The sequence below is a fragment of the Schistocerca gregaria genome, chromosome 4, assembly GCF_023897955.1.
Source record: "Schistocerca gregaria isolate iqSchGreg1 chromosome 4, iqSchGreg1.2, whole genome shotgun sequence".
Taxonomy (NCBI): Eukaryota; Metazoa; Arthropoda; class Insecta; order Orthoptera; family Acrididae; genus Schistocerca; species Schistocerca gregaria.
In genome coordinates, this window is record NC_064923.1 from 256153805 (window position 1) to 256173038 (window position 19234).

General features: G+C 40.4%; 1 protein-coding gene across 4 annotated transcripts in view; it reads right to left on the minus strand.

Moving 5' to 3' along the window:
- LOC126267028 (uncharacterized) overlaps positions 1–19234 on the minus strand; it is a 117011-nt gene that overhangs the window by 90829 nt on the left and 6948 nt on the right. For 3 of the 4 annotated variants that reach the window (XM_049971807.1, XM_049971809.1, XM_049971810.1), the window contains exon 2: positions 11323–11415. In XM_049971807.1, the coding sequence (XP_049827764.1) occupies positions 11323–11414 (92 nt within the window). In that variant the 5' untranslated portion in view covers position 11415. Of the gene's footprint in view, positions 1–11322; positions 11419–19234 lie in introns of all 4 variants that reach the window. The other variant, XM_049971808.1, reaches the window with a different exon arrangement.

Below are 19234 nucleotides of genomic sequence, written 5' to 3' on the forward strand. Positions count from 1 at the left end.
AATTAAAAATTGTGAAAGTGAAAACATTAGTTTCAATATCTTGTTGAGCCACCTTTTTGCAGCTATGAAAGCCTTCATAAGTTGTGGTATGCTATCGATGGAGGACTGTACTGTGGATGATAATAGCACACATGGATACCTTCTCTAAGAGCTGTGTTTTTGTTGTGATGACACCTTTTGCCACCTCCCTCTTCATTAGTTCTCATACATTTTCTGTGGGGTTCATGTCAGGATTATTACCTGGCCAGCCTAACAGTGGGATATTTAGTTCCTTCAGAAAGGATTTAATTGACCTGACTGTGTGACAGGGAGCTCCATCCTGCATAAAAATAATTGGTTCCCCATTCGGGAACCATTCTCTGAGCTGTGGTATTAACCGTTTTTGCAGGACTTTCTTTTACTGGTCTTGCCTTATTATACCTTTTACCACGAATAGATGTCCTGTATCCTTGCCACAGGTGACAGACCAAATCATCACCTTAGTTGCGTGTTTTACAGTCTGAATAATGCAGTCGGGATGAAATGTTCTCCTGTTCGACGGCGCACATACTGAGATTTGTTAGTTAAAATTTCAAACGTGCTTTCATTGCTGAAGCATACCTGTATAAATCAAGAAACATAATTAATATACTATGAATGAATGTATGTAGGTTATATCATAAAATTAATAATTTTAAAGTTAAATTACCGATCTCCAGAAGTCCACACCCTTATCACACCACTGTTTAGCTCACTTCAGATGCTTTGCTTTAATTGTGGCTGTTAACTTTGGTTTTCTAGCGGGTTGACAGGCCTTGAAATCAACATCCTCTAAATTTCTGTGAACAGTGCATTCAGACGCATTCATATTAGCCTCTTCCAGTTGAGATTTTATTTGTTTTGTTGCTGCAAATCTGCTTTATTGGCAATTTATTTTGAGAAATATTTCTGACCTTGAGGTGAAAATTGGATTTCTTCCACATTTATTCTTCCATCTGGAGCTCAATTCTTCACCTGTATCAATTTTCTTCTTTATGCGTCTCATGCTAGCTTCTGACATTTCCAACTTTCGAGAAATTTCTCGATTGGAATACATTTTCATATTAAGGAGGGTTCTGACCTCAGCTTTTTTATGTGGTGAAATGTCCCCTCTTTTATACACTTTTAAAGTTCGCAATTAGTAACATATGGCTGTTAAACAATCAATTGTGATGTCATATATTAAAAACAAAGATTCCAAGACTTACCAAGCGGGAAAGCGCCGGCAGACAGGCACATTAACAAAACACACAAACACACACACAGAATTACTAGCTTTCGCAACCGATGGTTGCTTCTTCAGGAAGGAGAGGGAAAGACGAAAGGATGTGGGTTTTAAGGGAGAGGGTAAGGAGTCATTCCAATCCCGGGAGCGGAAAGACTTCCCTTAGGGGAAAAAAGGACAGGTGTACACTTGCACACACATACACACACATATCCATCCGCACATACACAGACACAAGCAGACATATTTAAAGGCAAAGAGTAAGGGCAGAGATGTCAGTCGAGGCGGAAGTACAGAGGCAAAGAAGTTGTTGAAAGACAGGTGAGGTATGAGCGGCGGCAACTTGAAATTAGCGGAGGTTGAGGCCTGGCGGATATCGAGAAGAGAGGATATACTGAAGGGCGAGTTCCCATCTCCGGAGTTCGGATAGGTTGGTGTTGGTGGGAAGTATCCAGATAACTCGGACGGTGTAACACTGTGCCAAGCTGTGCTGGCCGTGCATCAAGGCATGTTTAGCCACAGGGTGATCCTCATTACCAACAAACACTGTCTGCCTGTGTCCATTCATGCGAATGGACAGTTTGTTGCTGGTCATTCCCACATAGAAAGCGTCACAGTGCAGGCAGGTCAGTTGGTAAATCACGTGGGTGCTTTCACACGTGGCTCTCCCTTTGATCGTGTACACCTTCCGGGTTACAGGACTGGAGTAGGTGGTGGTGGGAGGGTGCATGGGACAGGTTTTACACCGGGGGCGGTTGCAAGGGTAGGAGCCAGAGGGTAGGGAAGGTGGTTTGGGGATTTCATAGGGATGAACCAAGAGGTTACGAAGGTTAGGTGGACGGCGGAAAGACACTCTTGGTGGAGTGAGGAGGATTTCATGAAGGATGGATCTCATTTCAGGGCAGGATTTTAGGGAGTCGTATCCCTGCTGGAGAGCCACATTCAAGGTCTGATCCAGTCCTGGGAAGTATTCTGTCACAAGTGGGGCACTTTTGGGGTTCTTCTGTGAGAGGTTCTGGGTTTGAGGGGATGAGGAAGTGGCTCTGGTTATCTGCTTCTGTACCAGGTTAGGAGGGTAGTTTCGGGATGCGAAAGCTGTTTTCAGGTTGTTGGTGTAATGGTCGAAGGATTCAGGACTGGAGCAGATTCGTTTGCCACGAAGGCCTAGGCTGTAGGGAAGGGACCGTTTGATATGGAATGGGTGGCAGCTGTCATAATGGAGGTACTGTTGCTTGTTGGTGGGTTTGATGTGGACGGATGTGTGCAGCTGGCCATTGGACAGATGGAGGTCAACGTCTAGGAAAGTGGCATGGGATTTGGAGTAGGACCAGGTGAATCTGATGGAACCAAAGGAGTTGAGGTTGGAGAGGAAATTCTGGAGTTGTTCTTCACTGTGAGTCCAGATCATGAAGATGTCATCAATAAATCTGTACCAAACTTTGGGTTGGCAGGCTTGGGTAACCAAGAAGGCTTCCTCTAAGCGACCCATAAATAGGTTGGCATACAAGGGGGCCATCCTGGTACCCATGGCTGTTCCCTTTAATTGTTGGTATGTCTGGCCTTCAAAAGTGAAGAAGTTGTGGGTCAGGATGAAGCTGGCTAAGGTGACGAGGAAAGAGGTTTTAGGTAGGGTGGCAGGTGATCGGTGTGAAAGGAAGTGCTCCATTGCAGCGAGGCCCTGGACGTGCGGGATATTCGTGTATAGGGAAGTGGCATCAATGGTTACAAGGATGGTTTCCGGGGGTAACAGACTGGGTACGGATTCCAGGCGTTCGAGAAAGTGGTTGGTGTCCTTGATGAAGGATGGGAGACTGCATGTAATGGGTTGAAGGTGTTGATCTACATAGGCAGAGATACGTTCTGTGGGGGCTTGGTAACCAGCTACAATGGGGCGGCCAGGATGTTTGGGTTTGTGAATTTTAGGAAGTAGGTAGAAGGTAGGAGTGCGAGGTGTTGGTGGGGTGAGGAGTTTGATGGAGTCAGGTGAAAGGTTTTGTAGGGGGCCTAAGGTTCTGAGGATTCCTTGAAGCTCCGCCTGGACATCAGGAATGGGATTACCTTGGCAAACTTTGTATGTAGAGTTGTCTGAAAGCTGACGCAGTCCCTCAGCCACATACTCCCGACGATCAAGTACCACGGTCGTGGAACCCTTGTCAGCCGGAAGAATGATGATGGATCGGTCAGCTTTCAGATCACGGATAGCCTGGGCTTCGGCTGTGGTGATGTTGGGAGTAGGATTAAGGTTTTTCAAGAATGATTGAGAGGCAAGCCTGGAAGTGAGAAATTCCTGGAAGGTTTGGAGAGGGTGATTTTGAGGAAGAGGAGGTGGGTCCCGCTGTGATGGAGGACGGAACTGTTGCAGGCAGGGTTCAATTTGGATAGTGTCTTGGGGAGTTGGATCATTAGGAGTGGGATCAGGATTGTTTTTCTTCGTGGCAAAGTGATATTTCCAGCAGAGACTACGAGTGTAGGACAGTAAATCTTTGACAAGGGCAGTTTGGTTGAACCTGGGAGTGGGGCTGAAGGTGAGGCCTTTGGATAGGACAGAGGTTTCGGATTGGGAGAGGGGTTTGGAGGAAAGGTTAACTACTGAATTGGGGTGTTGTGGTTCCAGATTGTGTTGACTAGAATTTTGAGGTGTTGGGGGGAGTGGAGCTGGAAGTGGGAGATTGAGTAGATGGGAGAGACTGGGTCTGTGTGCAATGAGAGGAGGTTGAGGTTTGTTGGAAAGGTTGTGGAGGGTGAGTGAGTTGCCTTTCCGGAGGTGTGAAACCAGGAGATTGGATAGTTTTTTGAGGTGGAGGGTGGCATGTTGTTCTAATTTGCGGTTGGCCTGTAGGAGGATGCTATGTACAGCCAGTGTGGATGTGGGAGAGGAAAGATTGAGGACTTTGATTTGGGATAGGAGTTGACGGGTGTGTTCATTGGCCGAGTCGATGTATAGGTGAAGGATTAGGCGGGTGAGGGCTATGGATTGTGCTGTTTGGAACTGGTATAAGGACTGATGGAAAGAAGGATTGCAGCCAGAGATGGGAACTTTAAGTGTGAGGCCTTTGGGAGCAATGCCAAATGTCAGACAAGCCTGAGTAAATAAAATATGGGAGCGTAATCTGGCTAGGGTGAATTAATGGGGTCATTGTAGGGATGTTGTGAGGTTGACATGGTATTAGTAGGTGGAAAGGGTAATATGAGGTTAAAGTGAAAGTAAATAGAGATTTATATAGGGAGAGATAAAGGTGTGAAAAAAGACGAAAAAGTGTTGGTTTGAGATGAGCTATGTTGATCATGTGCAGAACTTAGGTTGCTGAACAACAATGGGTGCAAAGGTTGGGTAGTTATGTTGTCTCCAGATCAAGTTAAAGGGTGGGGAAATTCAAGAAAATTTCGAAAATTAAATTTTTTTTTCAAAAAAAGTTTCGAAAAAATAATTTCCGAAAAAATAAAATTCGAAAAAAATTTTCGAATAAAATCTCGAAGAATATGTGTGTAAATGTATTCAAAGGGCTGGTTATGTACTGGCAGGTTATGAGAATGAGGCTAACAATTGTTTGATGAAGAAATAATAACGTGTAAACCTGTGGGAAGCTGCTAAAAAATGATCGGTTATGTGGGAAAAACGGGAATGGAAATAAAATGAAAGTTGTTGGAAAAAACTGAGATGATTGTGTAATGGGTGAAAGGAACTGAAGCTGTGAAATAGTATTCACGAGTTTACACGAAATGTTTGTAAACTTGGAACAATGGATTTTATAGCAGCAGTTATGTTGAAAACGTTGAAAATTTTAGGTTATGGTTTGGAAGTAAATTACGTATTATTGAGTATAATTAGGCAGGATAAAATGTATGGTAGATTACGGAAAAATGGAAGATGAATACAAAGTGAAACTTCTTGTACAAACGACAAGAGAAAGTAAGACGATAGAGAAGATTTCGAAATGCAACAGAGACAATGACAAACGTAATTGTTGGGTTCAAATTAATGATGATGTAAATAAAATAGAAAGAAACTTCCACATGGGAAAAATATATTAAAAACAAAGATTCCAAGACTTACCAAAGACTTCATCAAAGACACCAACCACTTTCCGTACCCAGTCTGTTACCCCCGGAAACCATCCTTGTAACCATTGATGCCACTTCCCTATACACGAATATCCCGCACGTCCAGGGCCTCGCTGCAATGGAGCACTTCCTTTCACGCCGATCACCTGCCACCCTACCTAAAACCTCTTTCCTCGTCACCTTAGCCAGCTTCATCCTGACCCACAACTTCTTCACTTTTGAAGGCCAGACATACCAACAATTAAAGGGAACAGCCATGGGTACCAGGATGGCCCCCTCGTATGCCAACCTATTTATGGGTCGCTTAGAGGAAGCCTTCTTGGTTACCCAAGCCTGCCAACCCAAAGTTTGGTACAGATTTATTGATGACATCTTCATGATCTGGACTCACAGTGAAGAACAACTCCAGAATTTCCTCTCCAACCTCAACTCCTTTGGTTCCATCAGATTCACCTGGTCCTACTCCAAATCCCATGCCACTTTCCTAGACGTTGACCTCCATCTGTCCAATGGCCAGCTGCACACATCCGTCCACATCAAACCCACCAACAAGCAACAGTACCTCCATTATGACAGCTGCCACCCATTCCATATCAAACGGTCCCTTCCCTACAGCCTAGGCCTTCGTGGCAAACGAATCTGCTCCAGTCCTGAATCCTTCGACCATTACACCAACAACCTGAAAACAGCTTTCGCATCCCGAAACTACCCTCCTAACCTGGTACAGAAGCAGATAACCAGAGCCACTTCCTCATCCCCTCAAACCCAGAACCTCTCACAGAAGAACCCCAAAAGTGCCCCACTTGTGACAGAATACTTCCCAGGACTGGATCAGACCTTGAATGTGGCTCTCCAGCAGGGATACGACTTCCTAAAATCCTGCCCCGAAATGAGATCCATCCTTCATGAAATCCTCCCCACTCCACCAAGAGTGTCTTTCCGCCGTCCACCTAACCTTTGTAACCTCTTGGTTCATCCCTATGAAATCCCCAAACCACCTTCCCTACCCTCTGGCTCCTACCCTTGCAACCGCCCCCGGTGTAAAACCTGTCCCATGCACCCTCCCACCACCACCTACTCCAGTCCTGTAACCCGGAAGGTGTACACGATCAAAGGGAGAGCCACGTGTGAAAGCACCCACGTGATTTACCAACTGACCTGCCTGCACTGTGACGCTTTCTATGTGGGAATGACCAGCAACAAACTGTTCATTCGCATGAATGGACACAGGCAGACAGTGTTTGTTGGTAATGAGGATCACCCTGTGGCTAAACATGCCTTGATGCACGGCCAGCACAGCTTGGCACAGTGTTACACCGTCCGAGTTATCTGGATACTCCCACCAACACCAACCTATCCGAACTCCGGAGATGGGAACTCGCCCTTCAGTATATCCTCTCTTCTCGATATCCGCCAGGCCTCAACCTCCGCTAATTTCAAGTTGCCGCCGCTCATACCTCACCTGTCTTTCAACAACTTCTTTGCCTCTGTACTTCCGCCTCGACTGACATCTCTGCCCTTACTCTTTGCCTTTAAATATGTCTGCTTGTGTCTGTGTATGTGCGGATGGATATGTGTGTGTATGTGTGTGCAAGTGTACACCTGTCCTTTTTTCCCCTAAGGGAAGTCTTTCCGCTCCCGGGATTGGAATGACTCCTTACCCTCTCCCTTAAAACCCACATCCTTTCGTCTTTCCCTCTCCTTCCTGAAGAAGCAACCATCGGTTGCGAAAGCTAGTAATTCTGTGTGTGTGTTTGTGTGTTTTGTTAATGTGCCTGTCTGCCGGCGCTTTCCCGCTTGGTAAGTCTTGGAATCTTTGTTTTTAATATATTTTTCCCATGTGGAAGTTTCTTTCTATTTTATTTACAATTGTGATGTCAACATCACAAAATTGATAATCAAAGCAAACAAAGTATTACACCAGTTACACGCGAGAACGTCACTGAACAGGTCCTTTCCTGTGCGCTGTACTCTGCACACCTACAATAAGTCAATACAGTAATCCAATGTCACATAGCAACAGTAGATACAAAATTCAACAATGTAGTAAGTGCTCAGAATAACCGTCACAATTTTTCTGAATAATCGCATTAAATATAGTACACAACACATAATTATTACCCAGAGTCAGTATGTACATAAATCTAGGACAGCAGAAATATTCCTGTTGGATGAAATCACTAAACTCTTTAAAAATGTAATGTACATGCATGGAAATATTTTGCAACATACAGAATGTTTGGGAAGTGTACTGGAATGTGATATTATCAGGCTTGTGACTTGGCTTTTCTGTTTAGAGTTGAAGGACTTATAATTTTTTGTAGATTTAATTGTTTCTTGGGTCTCAATAGTTCAGACGAATCAATGTTGAAAACTTGGATTGAGGAAGTGTGTTGAATTATGATATTATCATGATTCTTGAACAATGACATAGTTTTCTCACTGCATTTTTCTGTCTTTGTCAGACAGATGACTTTGCTCAAACTTTGGTGTATGCAGAAGTGCCAAAATGTTTCAGGTGGAATGAGCCACAGAAAGAATGGAAACTTTGTGTGTAGGGCATCTCCTGTGAAAGGTTGGCAATGTGTGAAGGTGTCAGATGTCTTAACACACTTTGAATGTTACTGTGTATGAATGCTGCTGACCTGCATCCAGTGTCCCATCTGTTTTCAGGCCCTCAAAACAGTTGAAGGACAGGAAAAATCCATGTTCCAGGAATCATGAGAGGCAATGGGACGATAAGGGCCACACAGTGCCTACGATGGAGGATGCCATATTGTGCTGATCACTGGCCAAGTTACGAGAGCTCTTCGTTATCATGTTGAGTACCTGCGGACTCTCGAATCTCATGACACTTTGAAAAAATATAAAACCATATTATCAAAATAGATTAAACACCAGTACCAAGAGACAGCACATTCCAGCGACGATGTATATTTCAATAAAGCACAGAAACTTATTGAGGACAAAATTTTCTCAGTCATGGAATAATGGCTGTCTGATTTCAGCATGCCCATCCCACAACAGGCAGTACAGTTGTCCACTAATTTGATCAGGGAGCTCAGTTATGACATTGCAGCCTATGGGGTTCAAGTTGCCCAAACCGAACCCCAGCTATTACCAGAGCAAAGGGCATGACATTCCAGTTGAACATGCAACTGGTGCAGTTGGGCAAGGACAGGAATGTCGCACTAGTTGTTGCATCCTCTGGGATAGCTGCAATCTTGCTCACTGGATGAAAATCTGTCCACTCTGTGTTCAAGCATCTGCTGAATCTTGTGAATGAGAAAACCCCCACTTGCAATATAAGCAAGAACAGTGGTCATATTGTTCTGCTGTAGCAGCACAAATTGATCATGCAAGATAAATGCTCAATGACACACAAGAGTGCAATCAGGGCACTCAATCAGAGCTTGCAAGACATCTGCTGTAACTGCATGTTGACGGGTGGATTGAGTGTCTTGCTCACAAGCGATTTCTGACAGATGCTGCTGATCATCAGGCGAGGCAATGCAGCAGATGAGATCATCGTGCATCTCAGTCTTTGCCTCTGTGGGCAAATGTAAAAAAAGAAAAGAAAAAATGTACCTCACAACTAATGTAAGAGTTCAGCTCTACAGTGACAGAGTCTTGAGCTCTTTGTTCAATATCTCCTTGAGAATGGCGAGGGCTGCATGGCAATGAGTGTGGAAGGTTTGATAAATTTTGAAATTCCTTCTGCAATGTTGTAAGCTTGGAAGATAGCCTAATAAATGAGGTTTTTCAAAGCTTACAGAAAAACTTGAGAAACAAAGAGTGGTGATGTGAAACAGCAACACTTGTGTCCAAGAACAAATCTGTGGGTAGCACCGGTAAAAAAATTATTGATTAGGTACCTGGTGAGGTGAACACTTACATGTCAGTCAATACAGTGATGACAAGAGACAATGCTACTACATATCCTGTGGAGCTACTAAGTTCATTAGAGCTATTGGGAACACTGTCCCACAAGCTGGAGCTGAAGGTGGGTGTGCCTGTCATACTAATGTGTACACTGAATGCAGCAAGATTGTGTAATGGCACCAGGTTATGCATCATGGAGCTGCATCATGTAGGCCATTATCATCACTAGCACAGCCAAATGAGAAACAATGTTGATACCATGAATTCCTGTCATCCCAACAAACTTGCCTTTCCACTTCAAATGCCTGCAGTTCCGTTTCAAATTGGCATTCTTGATCACAGTAAATAAGATTTGAGTATAAATTAACAGTCACAGGTATTTATCTGGGCACACCACGTTATTCGCACAGACAGCTCTGCAATGGCTCCTGACATGTATTGAAAGCTGAAAATATATATATTACAGTAGATTTCTGCACACCAAGACAATTATGATCTTTTCCATGACAGGTTTGTTGCAAACAGTCATGAAATTATTCACTCCCTATCCTGGCACATTTCGTAATTCACAAGTTGACCGTGTAAATATTTTTTCTTAAATAAATGAATGAGGTGTGAGTGATATGTATTGAAAGCATACATGAGAACGTGCTAAGAATGTGGGAATGTTTTGTCTGTACTAGAGGTGGTGGTGGTCAGTGTTTAACGTCCCGTCGATAACGAGGTCATTAGAGACGGAGCGCAAGCTCGGGTTAGGGAAGGATTGGGAAGGAAATCAGCCGTGTCCTTTCAAAGGAACCATCCCAGCATTTGCCTGAAACGATTTAGGGAAATCACGGAAAACCTAAATCAGAATGGCTGGAGACGGGATTGAACCGTCGTCCTCCCGAATGCGAGTCCAGTGTGCTAACCACTGCGCCACCTCGCTCGGTGTCTGTACTAGTGTTTTAGCTCCAGACTCAAGAGGGCATATATGGTGTCTATGCTAGAGGATTGCTGCGAAGGCATGTCTGTAGGTAATAAGGCCTACCTGTGTTGTAAGTAATACAAATAGTGGGAGCTGTTGTGGGCAACATTATTTAACTCCACCTGGAAGTATGTGTATGTGTTGTCCATATTTAGTGGTGTTACCAGGCCTGGTAGTGTATACAAAGGGTGTGAATAACAGCAGGTTCTGAGTGACCGTTGACAGAGGTTGAAAGAGGCCTCACTGTTGGTCTCCAAAGTTCGTGTACTGATGTTGATGACTTGCTGCTACTATCTCATCACTGTGGATTTTTATGTGTGTCATTGTTTGCATCTCAATTTTTTTTTTTTTCATCACCTTTATATTTTGCCCTGACAGTGATGGGCTGTGTACGAAACACAAAATGACATAAAGAAATTCAACTAACATCTTGTGACTTATCAGTGACCTATCAACATTTGTTATCATTTTTGTAAGGATAAGCAGGTGTGGGGAACCATCGCATATGACTTCAGGTCACGTCTGGTAGAGATTGAGGGAACTATGACACCACAACGATATATCATGGGCACCCTGTGCCTCCATATGTTACCTCTCATGCAACAGTAGGTGATGCCTTTTTTTAGGAGAATAAATCTCACCCACATGTCACACATATCTCTACGAACTAGCTGTATCTGTTGAGGTACTTCCATGGTGAACAAGGTCCCCAGACCTGAAGGTCATAGAACACAAGCGGCGCCAGCTCAGATGCTAACTTCATCCCGAAGCCAGTGTGCAGGGTATCAAGGAATACAGTTGTGGACCAGCTTGTCTCAGGGGAGGATATGATGGCTTAACGACTCTCTTCTCAAACAAATCAGTCCAGGTTTCAAACGTCGGCGGGAAATGCAACATCATACTGATAAGTGTGCTCATACTATCAAATGCTTTGAAACATTGACTTGATTTTGTAATCACAGACATAACGTCACTTACCCTCTCAACCAATGAAGTTAGTTTCTATCTTCCCTTGTGTGTACTTTTGTCAGGCAGAGAGAGAGAGAGAGAGAGAGAGAGAGAGTATTTTATAGATGACTTTGTTTTACAACAGTACTAAAACTGCTGCGTTTGTAAAATAAGATTTATATAAACATAGTGTAACTTTTGGGAGTACTATTTTCATTACCTGAATCTGAGATTTTCTTGCCATATTTGCTTCCTCAGGTCATTGGGCAAGACATGGAACTGTAGCCTGTACTCCGATTTCTTGTGTACCATGCTGCTAAAACAAACCATGTATTAGAATATGCCACAATAAAATTAATGCTACTTATATATATTATTAATATAAAATGCCTTAGCAAACAAGATGACAGAATCAAAGAATTAAGTACATTACTGAAATCAGCTCGATATGGCATATTAATTGTCTTTCACAAAGTTCCCCATGAAAAACTTCCCCAGGAATGAAGTTGATAATTACATTTTTATCTTTAATCTGAGAATATGTAACTGGACCTGCAAGTGGCAATTCAGTTCACTGAGCATAATGTATGTTCATTTAAACATTTTCTTGTTTGTGGGTGTGGTCTTCAGTTCAACGACTGGATTGGTGCAGCTCTTCACACAGTTTAACCTGTGCAATTAACTGGGGTCACAGGGCTCTGTTCAGAATCCCCCATTTTCCTTAATATATACCAGTATCAATGATAAGCCATTTAATTTTTTTTACTGGTCCATGACTGCAGACATAATACACAAAGAAGTACCTATGCCAGAGTACCATAGCATGTAGCCAGAGAAGCCAAGACACAATAGAGCAGCCTACTGATGAAATGGAATATTGTGCAGTAATTCATTTTCAGCAACGGTGAAAATGTTGTAGCATATTAATGAATAGCTGCTCCAGTTGCTCAAATGTACATTTATTTCAGTCAATGAGCAGTTTAGGTCTTCACATCCAGGCCATTTTCAAGTGGATCTGAACTGCTATTGTTAATACATAATATGATGGATGTACAAATATTTTACATAATAAGAGATGGAAAATAGAGCTTAAATTTGTACAATGTAAGACCAGAAAGGATACCTGTCTTGCTTTGTGCTGTTTTGAAGCAATATCATATAATAAAAAAGTAAAAGGCTGACGGATTTAAAAGTTATGTGCCCAGCAATATAGTAAGAAAAATGGGCATGTCACAATTATAACATACTGTAAAACTTGATATATTAAAAGTACTGGCATGCTTTAGCTTTAAAAGGAGTTATATTCTGGCACATTTGAAATTTAAAACTGCATACTTGAACAGTGAAAATTATACGTAAATTTTTCATTTGATAAAAATCTAATACAGTAGCAGTGGACATGTATACTAACATCTAGATGCAGTTACAAAGTTGGAGAGTACAGGAAGTTGTCAATAACAGGGTGGCATATGTCCAAGAAGCTGGTGTACACTTAATGTTCACAGCTCATTGAGTGTCTTTTCCCTGGATCTGTTTCAGGTAGGTAAAAATTTCTATTTCTTCATATATTTCTGTAAAGTATCTTTTCTTCATTGTATGAAGAATTACAAGGTTGTTTTCATTTCTGGGCACCCTATGAATATTTTATGTGAGGTGAGCTGGGGAGGTGGATTTACTCCTTACTTTGTTTTCTTCTTCTTCTTTTAAATTGTGTGTGCTCCTTGTATCACATTTTAAAATTCTTCCCATTTATCTGATGTAGCTAGTCTTACAGTCAGGATAGTAAATTTGTATATGCCACCAATTTGAAGGGATATTTTAAGGAGATTCACTATGTGAATATATATTTACACTCTCCTGCAAAAATCCAGGGATGTTCAATCAGCAGTGCACACTAACAAACAAACGGAGGTTTCTTTTGCTCACTCATGCTAGAAGATGTGACTTTACACCTGACTGAATGCACCACCTACTGTGACTATTTTATACTTTAATTAAATCTAGAAATTACTTTTAGCTTTTTATAGTAAAGCATTCAATCTGAAATTTCAAACATGCCAGAATAAAGCCCCTGGTAAAGCAATGTCAATATTTTAATATATGGGAACAGCTTTTATAATCATGACAACCCCCCTCCTTTTTTTGCCCCTCCCCAAGATATCATTGGGCCTTTAACTTTTAGATCCACCAGTGTCTCAAAACTGCAAAATGTAAGATACATATTCTTCCTGTACTTACCATGTACATGTTTAAATTTTATTTGTCGTCTCCTATAATGTAAAATATTTACATATCCATCATATAATGTATTGACAATGGTAATTTTGGATCAATTTGAAAATGACCTGAATGTGAAGGTCAAAACTGATCCCGTTGTCACAGCTGGGTCAGTTGCACTATAGTTTTTGTCGATTAAAAGCTAATATAATAAGAATAAATAGACTGACGATCATATGAATAGTTGTTTTACCTTCCCTTTAAATCCCAATATCAGAAGTTTAGCTGTTGATCATCTTTAAAATCTTGTCACAAGTGGGACACCAAATGGACATAGCACTGACTGTCCACAACATTTTACATGAACTCTATGGATTATGCACTTATTTTCTTTTGAAGACACTGAATTCACATTATTAAAATAATTCTCTACATGATGAAATAAAAATAAATGTAAAATTATAACTGCGTAGGCTTCCGCAGCCAGAGCCAGTTGACATAAAAGTTTTCTCAGCATCATACCACATCATAATGTAAAAAATGTGTGGGAGAGTTAAAATTAGTCATGTGTGTGTGAGTTGCATTTGCATGTGTGTTTCCTGTCTAATTCTGAAAAAGGCCTTACTGGCTGAAAGCCGCTATTTGTGACAGTCTTTTTGCTGTGCCTATATGCGACTCAGCATCTCCGCTATATGGTGAGTAGCAACTTTCCTTTTCACAATATTGTTAGATTCCATCCTGTATTTTCCATTGTTTAATTTTACTGCATTAATTTACAGCAGAATCACTAGTTAACATATTTAGACCTCATTTCCCATTTAAATAACCTTGTAGGGAAGTTTGTGTTGCATATAAATAAGATTTACATCTGCATGGACACTCTGCAAATTACATTTAAGTGCCTGGCAGAGGGTTCATCGAACCACCTTCACAATTCTCTATTATTCCAATCTCGTATAGCACGCGGAAAGAATGAACACCTATATCTTTCCGTAGGAGCTCTGATTTCCCTTATCGTGGTGATCATTCCTCCCTATGTAGGTCGGTGTCAACAAAATATTTTCGCATTTGGAGAAGAAAGTCGGTGATTGGAATTTCGTGAGAAGATTCCGTCGCAATGAAAAATGCCTTTACTTTAATGATGTTCAGCCCAAATCCTGTATCATTTCTGTGACACTCTCTCCCATATTCCGCGATAATAAAAAACATGCTACCTTTCTTTGAACTTTTTTGATGCACTCCGTTAATCCTATTTGATAAGGGTCCCGCACCACACAGCAGTATTCTAAAAGAGGATAGACAAGCATAGTGTAGGTAGTCTTTCAATACAGTATTACTTTGAATATCTGAGTACCTAATTATTTAAGTTTAAAAATCTACAATTAAAAACTACATTGAGTACTACTCGTTTCGTTTCAAAAATACCCATATTTCCTGGAAATTCGTAATACAAGGTGTTTCTAACATGTTTGATGTCTGGACTTGGGAGCAGAGCAAGAACTTGTTCACACACTATGTAGGATACACCCTTCTCATTAACTTTGAACACCTTCACCACGTCCCCTACAAATCTCATACACATACTCTGTATTTCTCAATTATCTTCAAGAGCCCTCTGAGCAATCAAAGTAGACTTTTATTTGCCCAGTTTCTTTCTTGAGGCTTGAAAGTCCAACAAAATAAATGTTCTTGCCAAGGTCTTTTTGACAACTTGTTTTGACCCTGTAAATTCTTCACAATTATGTCACTGTGAGTATATGAAATATTGTTGTTCATCACTCATCTCAGAATCTGTATAGATGAGAGAAACGCACACTGTGTGTAAGTCGCAATACTTGATTTCATTTTCTGTATATTCTTGCTTCAAAAATGGAAAAAAAGCTTCCTTTACTGTCAAATGTATGTAACATTTCTGCAAGCTAACTCTTTTCCCACTTCTTGGTCCTACAATAGGCCCAATTTCCTTCACATCAGGTAATTGGATACTGATTTTACCACTTGTGAAAAAGTTTTGTACTTTGTGCAGATTGCCACCTGTAAGTTTACAAGCTGAAGTTTTCTTGTCACCTAAGAAAATCTGCTTGCTACCTTTTGTAGGTAGGCTTTCCCATAGAAGGCTTTTTTATGACTGCTGATTTTTTTGAGGGTTGGAAGGAAGCACTTTCTTTATCTGAGAAACAGTTTTGCTAAGGGACTGAACACTTTCATATGGACCTATCTGGGAAAAACAGGTCTCCAACTCATCTTCAGTTGGTACAGATTTTAGTTCAAGCCTCTACTTTATTTTTCTTTCAGCTTCCTTCTTACGACGTCCAATTCAAAATTTTTCATAAAGGAATGCCTTATCTTCATGTCATTCCATCTTTTTCTAGCCTGTTCTCTTTCTTTTTCTTTATGGGTGTTGTAGTTCGTTAGATTTTTCTGCAACTTGTCTCGTGTACTCTGCTGACATTGTTTTTCTCATATTCTAAATAAATAATAAGTCAACAGTAGCGTAAACCATCAAGGCACTAGTCATGCCACTGAAGGTCACTTAAGAATGACAAGAAGTGTTATATTGTTTAGATTTTGGTAACAGTCCAAAAAAACTGTCACGGGAGGTACATAATTATTTTATATCATTTACATATTAAACACTGTCTTATGGATCACTAGATGTGCTTATCAGGTTTCCTCACGCCAACCCAAAATTGACAGAACTGCTATAACTGCTGAGTTACAGAGTAAACTTTTTCATGTTTTTTGTCGCAGAGGGGGGGCTAAATGCAAAATTTAACTTTTGTAGATTCAGAAAACCATCATACAAATTTTATTAAACATAATATTTTAAAAAGTAATCTCAGGCTCACTTTCACATGAAAACATCCTTAAATAAAGTACATATCAAGAAGTGGGGGTGGCCCTTCAGTAATTGAATACACTGCTGCAGGACAACAGCGCACCCTGTACACAGAGAAACTAATAACACTATAGCCATCAGATCAATCCAGACAAGTAAAGATGTCACAGATTACACACAGCTGCAACATTTTATTTTCAGGTGACACAATTGTGATTGTGAAAGACATGAAATGTAATGTGAATGATACAGCAAACAGAATAGTGAATAACATCAGCTTAAACATCTGATGATTAACTGCACTAAACCACAGTGCATACAGTTTACAACACAGAGCAGTGAAATTTGATTGTCACAAGCTAATCAAATAATCAGTGAAGTTGAACACTTTAAATTCTTAGGACAGATTACAGATGAAAGCCCTCTTGAAAGCATCCAGAAACTGTGTAGTAATTAAATGTTGTGTTTACAGTAAGAATAATCTCCACAGCCACCAGCTCCGACATTCAAAGTCTTGGCTCGCTGTATACTTTCACTCTCTTAGAGCCTAAGGTATCAAGTCTTGGGGCAAGTCTGTGTTTTTACAAAGAATATTCTTAGTCCAGAAAAGAGTAGTGTGAGTGATCTGCTATGACAGTTCATGAACTTTGTACAAGCTGCTCTTTTCAAGTGTCTCACAATTCTAACTCTGCAACCCCTGTGTGTATACTCCCTCATGGTATTTATTAATAATATGGAGTCAAGCGCAAACGGTATCGTCACATTCTTTCAATGGATGATAGCCAGAAAATGATATGTTCTTCGATAACACTTCTCTAACTACAGTATAGAAAGTTGTGCACCACACTCCAGGTTTAATTTTTATAGGCTTCTAGCCAAGCTGACAGATGTGACTGGTAAATCCAAGATTTTCAATTCTGCGTTGAAAGACTGCTTGTGCACACAGTTTTCATTCTTTAAATGAGTTCCTCGCAGTAGCTTAGAGTCTTGTATTGTGACATATTATTTATTGTATGTAGATTTTTGTATCAGCTTTTTTAAGTTTAGTAGTCTCTTTTGTTTTTAAATATTCCAATCAGTTTTATTTGGGCTTTGCAGTGATTTATTCCATGACACAGTAACTGTTGTTAGCATAACCCACGCAAACTGAATAATTGATTTAAACTGTGCAATTAACTGGAATGGAATACTAATATGAAGCTAGGTACAGAATATATTGATTCTCAGGCGCTTAACAGGAAAGCACAGACTCTGAACATTCAACGGAGTTTAGAAATATCAATTAACAGTGATAAAAGTTATTGCACAACAAACCTGATTTGTGTAATAAGGTATGTTGTGCAAAAACTTGCATCACTGTTCACTGATATTTCTAAACTCCATTAAATGTTCAGAGAGAATTCCAAAAATAGTATACTTTGTCAACTTCCAACTCAGCAGAGTTACAACAAGTAATATTTATTCTGGCATTAAAATAAATATGGATTAGGCCTATAGTGGTAGCCTCAGCATTGAATTTGCTAAGCAAGTCTGTGTTAATGCAAATTCTTTTTTCATGAAAATCAGATATCAATGAAGAGAAATACATTACATACCGGTACAACAAATATGAAGTGTCAGAATCTAAGGAATGTCATTTATTTGGACTGAATGTGTTAAACAGGATGGAACTATCGAGAATTTTAATTTTTCTGGCTAACTAATAAAGCTAATAACAGATTTAAAATGGTAAGAAAGCATACATGAATTACCTAAGACACATGCCCTACAAACTTATTCCTCTCATTTATCATACAATTTGTAAAAGATACACAATGCTATTCTTTAAAACAATAAGCTTCTGTACCAATTACTTGAGCAAAAGGTCATCAAAATTAACTACAATAAATAATGACTTCTTCCCCATTCCCAACCCCCCCCCCCCCCTTGCCAAAAAAAACACCTGCTTACCAAACAAAGAGTTGCCTTTATGGTAGACTTAAGAACAAAATGTTCTTCATCTAATATGAGAGGTAATGTTTAAAATTGTGGTGTACTAGAATATGATATTACTTTATTGCAGAAATTACAATTAAAACTCATATCCTAAAAACTGATACCATCAACTATTATAATTAATTAGTCATAAATTAACTTCAAGTCTTAATATAAATAAAGGAATGCCTGCCTAGCATCGCAAGTTCCACCAAGTGTCAACAGCATTCAGGGTTAAAATGAATGACATCCAGAACTTTCCATCACTGGAGCATTGTCAGATCACTCCAGTGCTACAGATGAAGAGGTGTGTGGTAGGCTACTGACATTGTCAGAGGGTCAATGCTGGTAACATGTCATGAGCACCCATCCTTGTCACATGGGCAAGCTGCAGTAAAGGACAACTTTAATCTAGTGGTTAGCTACAGTAGGTAAACTATTAGTATCTAAATCAAATATCATTTAGCAGTGAGTATGGTATGCCTATTTTAAACCAACTGTCAAATAATGACCACAGTGAATTTATATTGCATTTCATCTGTCACTGACAAAATCTGGTAGTCAGAGGGTCTATATAAGGCAAGAAGTGTGTTTTTTGGAAGTTTTCCCAATGTAATGAGAATATAAAATGTAGACTGGCAATGGCAAGGAAAGCGTTTCTGAAGAAGAGAAATTTGTTAACATAAAGTATAGATTTAAGTGTCAGGAAGTCGTTTCTGAAAGTATTTGTATGGAGTGTAACGTGGACGATAAATAGTTTGGACAAGAAGAGAATAGAAGCTTTTGAAATGTGGTGCTACAGAAGAATGCTGAAAATTAGATGGGTAGACCAGGTAACTAATGATGAAGTACTGAATAGAATTGGGGAGAAGAGGAGTATGTGGCACAACTTGACAAAAAGAAGGGACCGGTTAGTAGGAGATGTTCTGAGGCATCAAGGGATCACAAATTTAGCATTGGAGGGCAGAGTGGAGGGTAAAAATCGTAGAGGGAGACCAAGAGATGAATACACTAAGCAGATTCAGAAGGATGTAGGTTGCAGTAAGTACTGGGAGATGAAGAAGCTTGCACAGGATAGGGTAGCATGGAGAACTGCATCAAA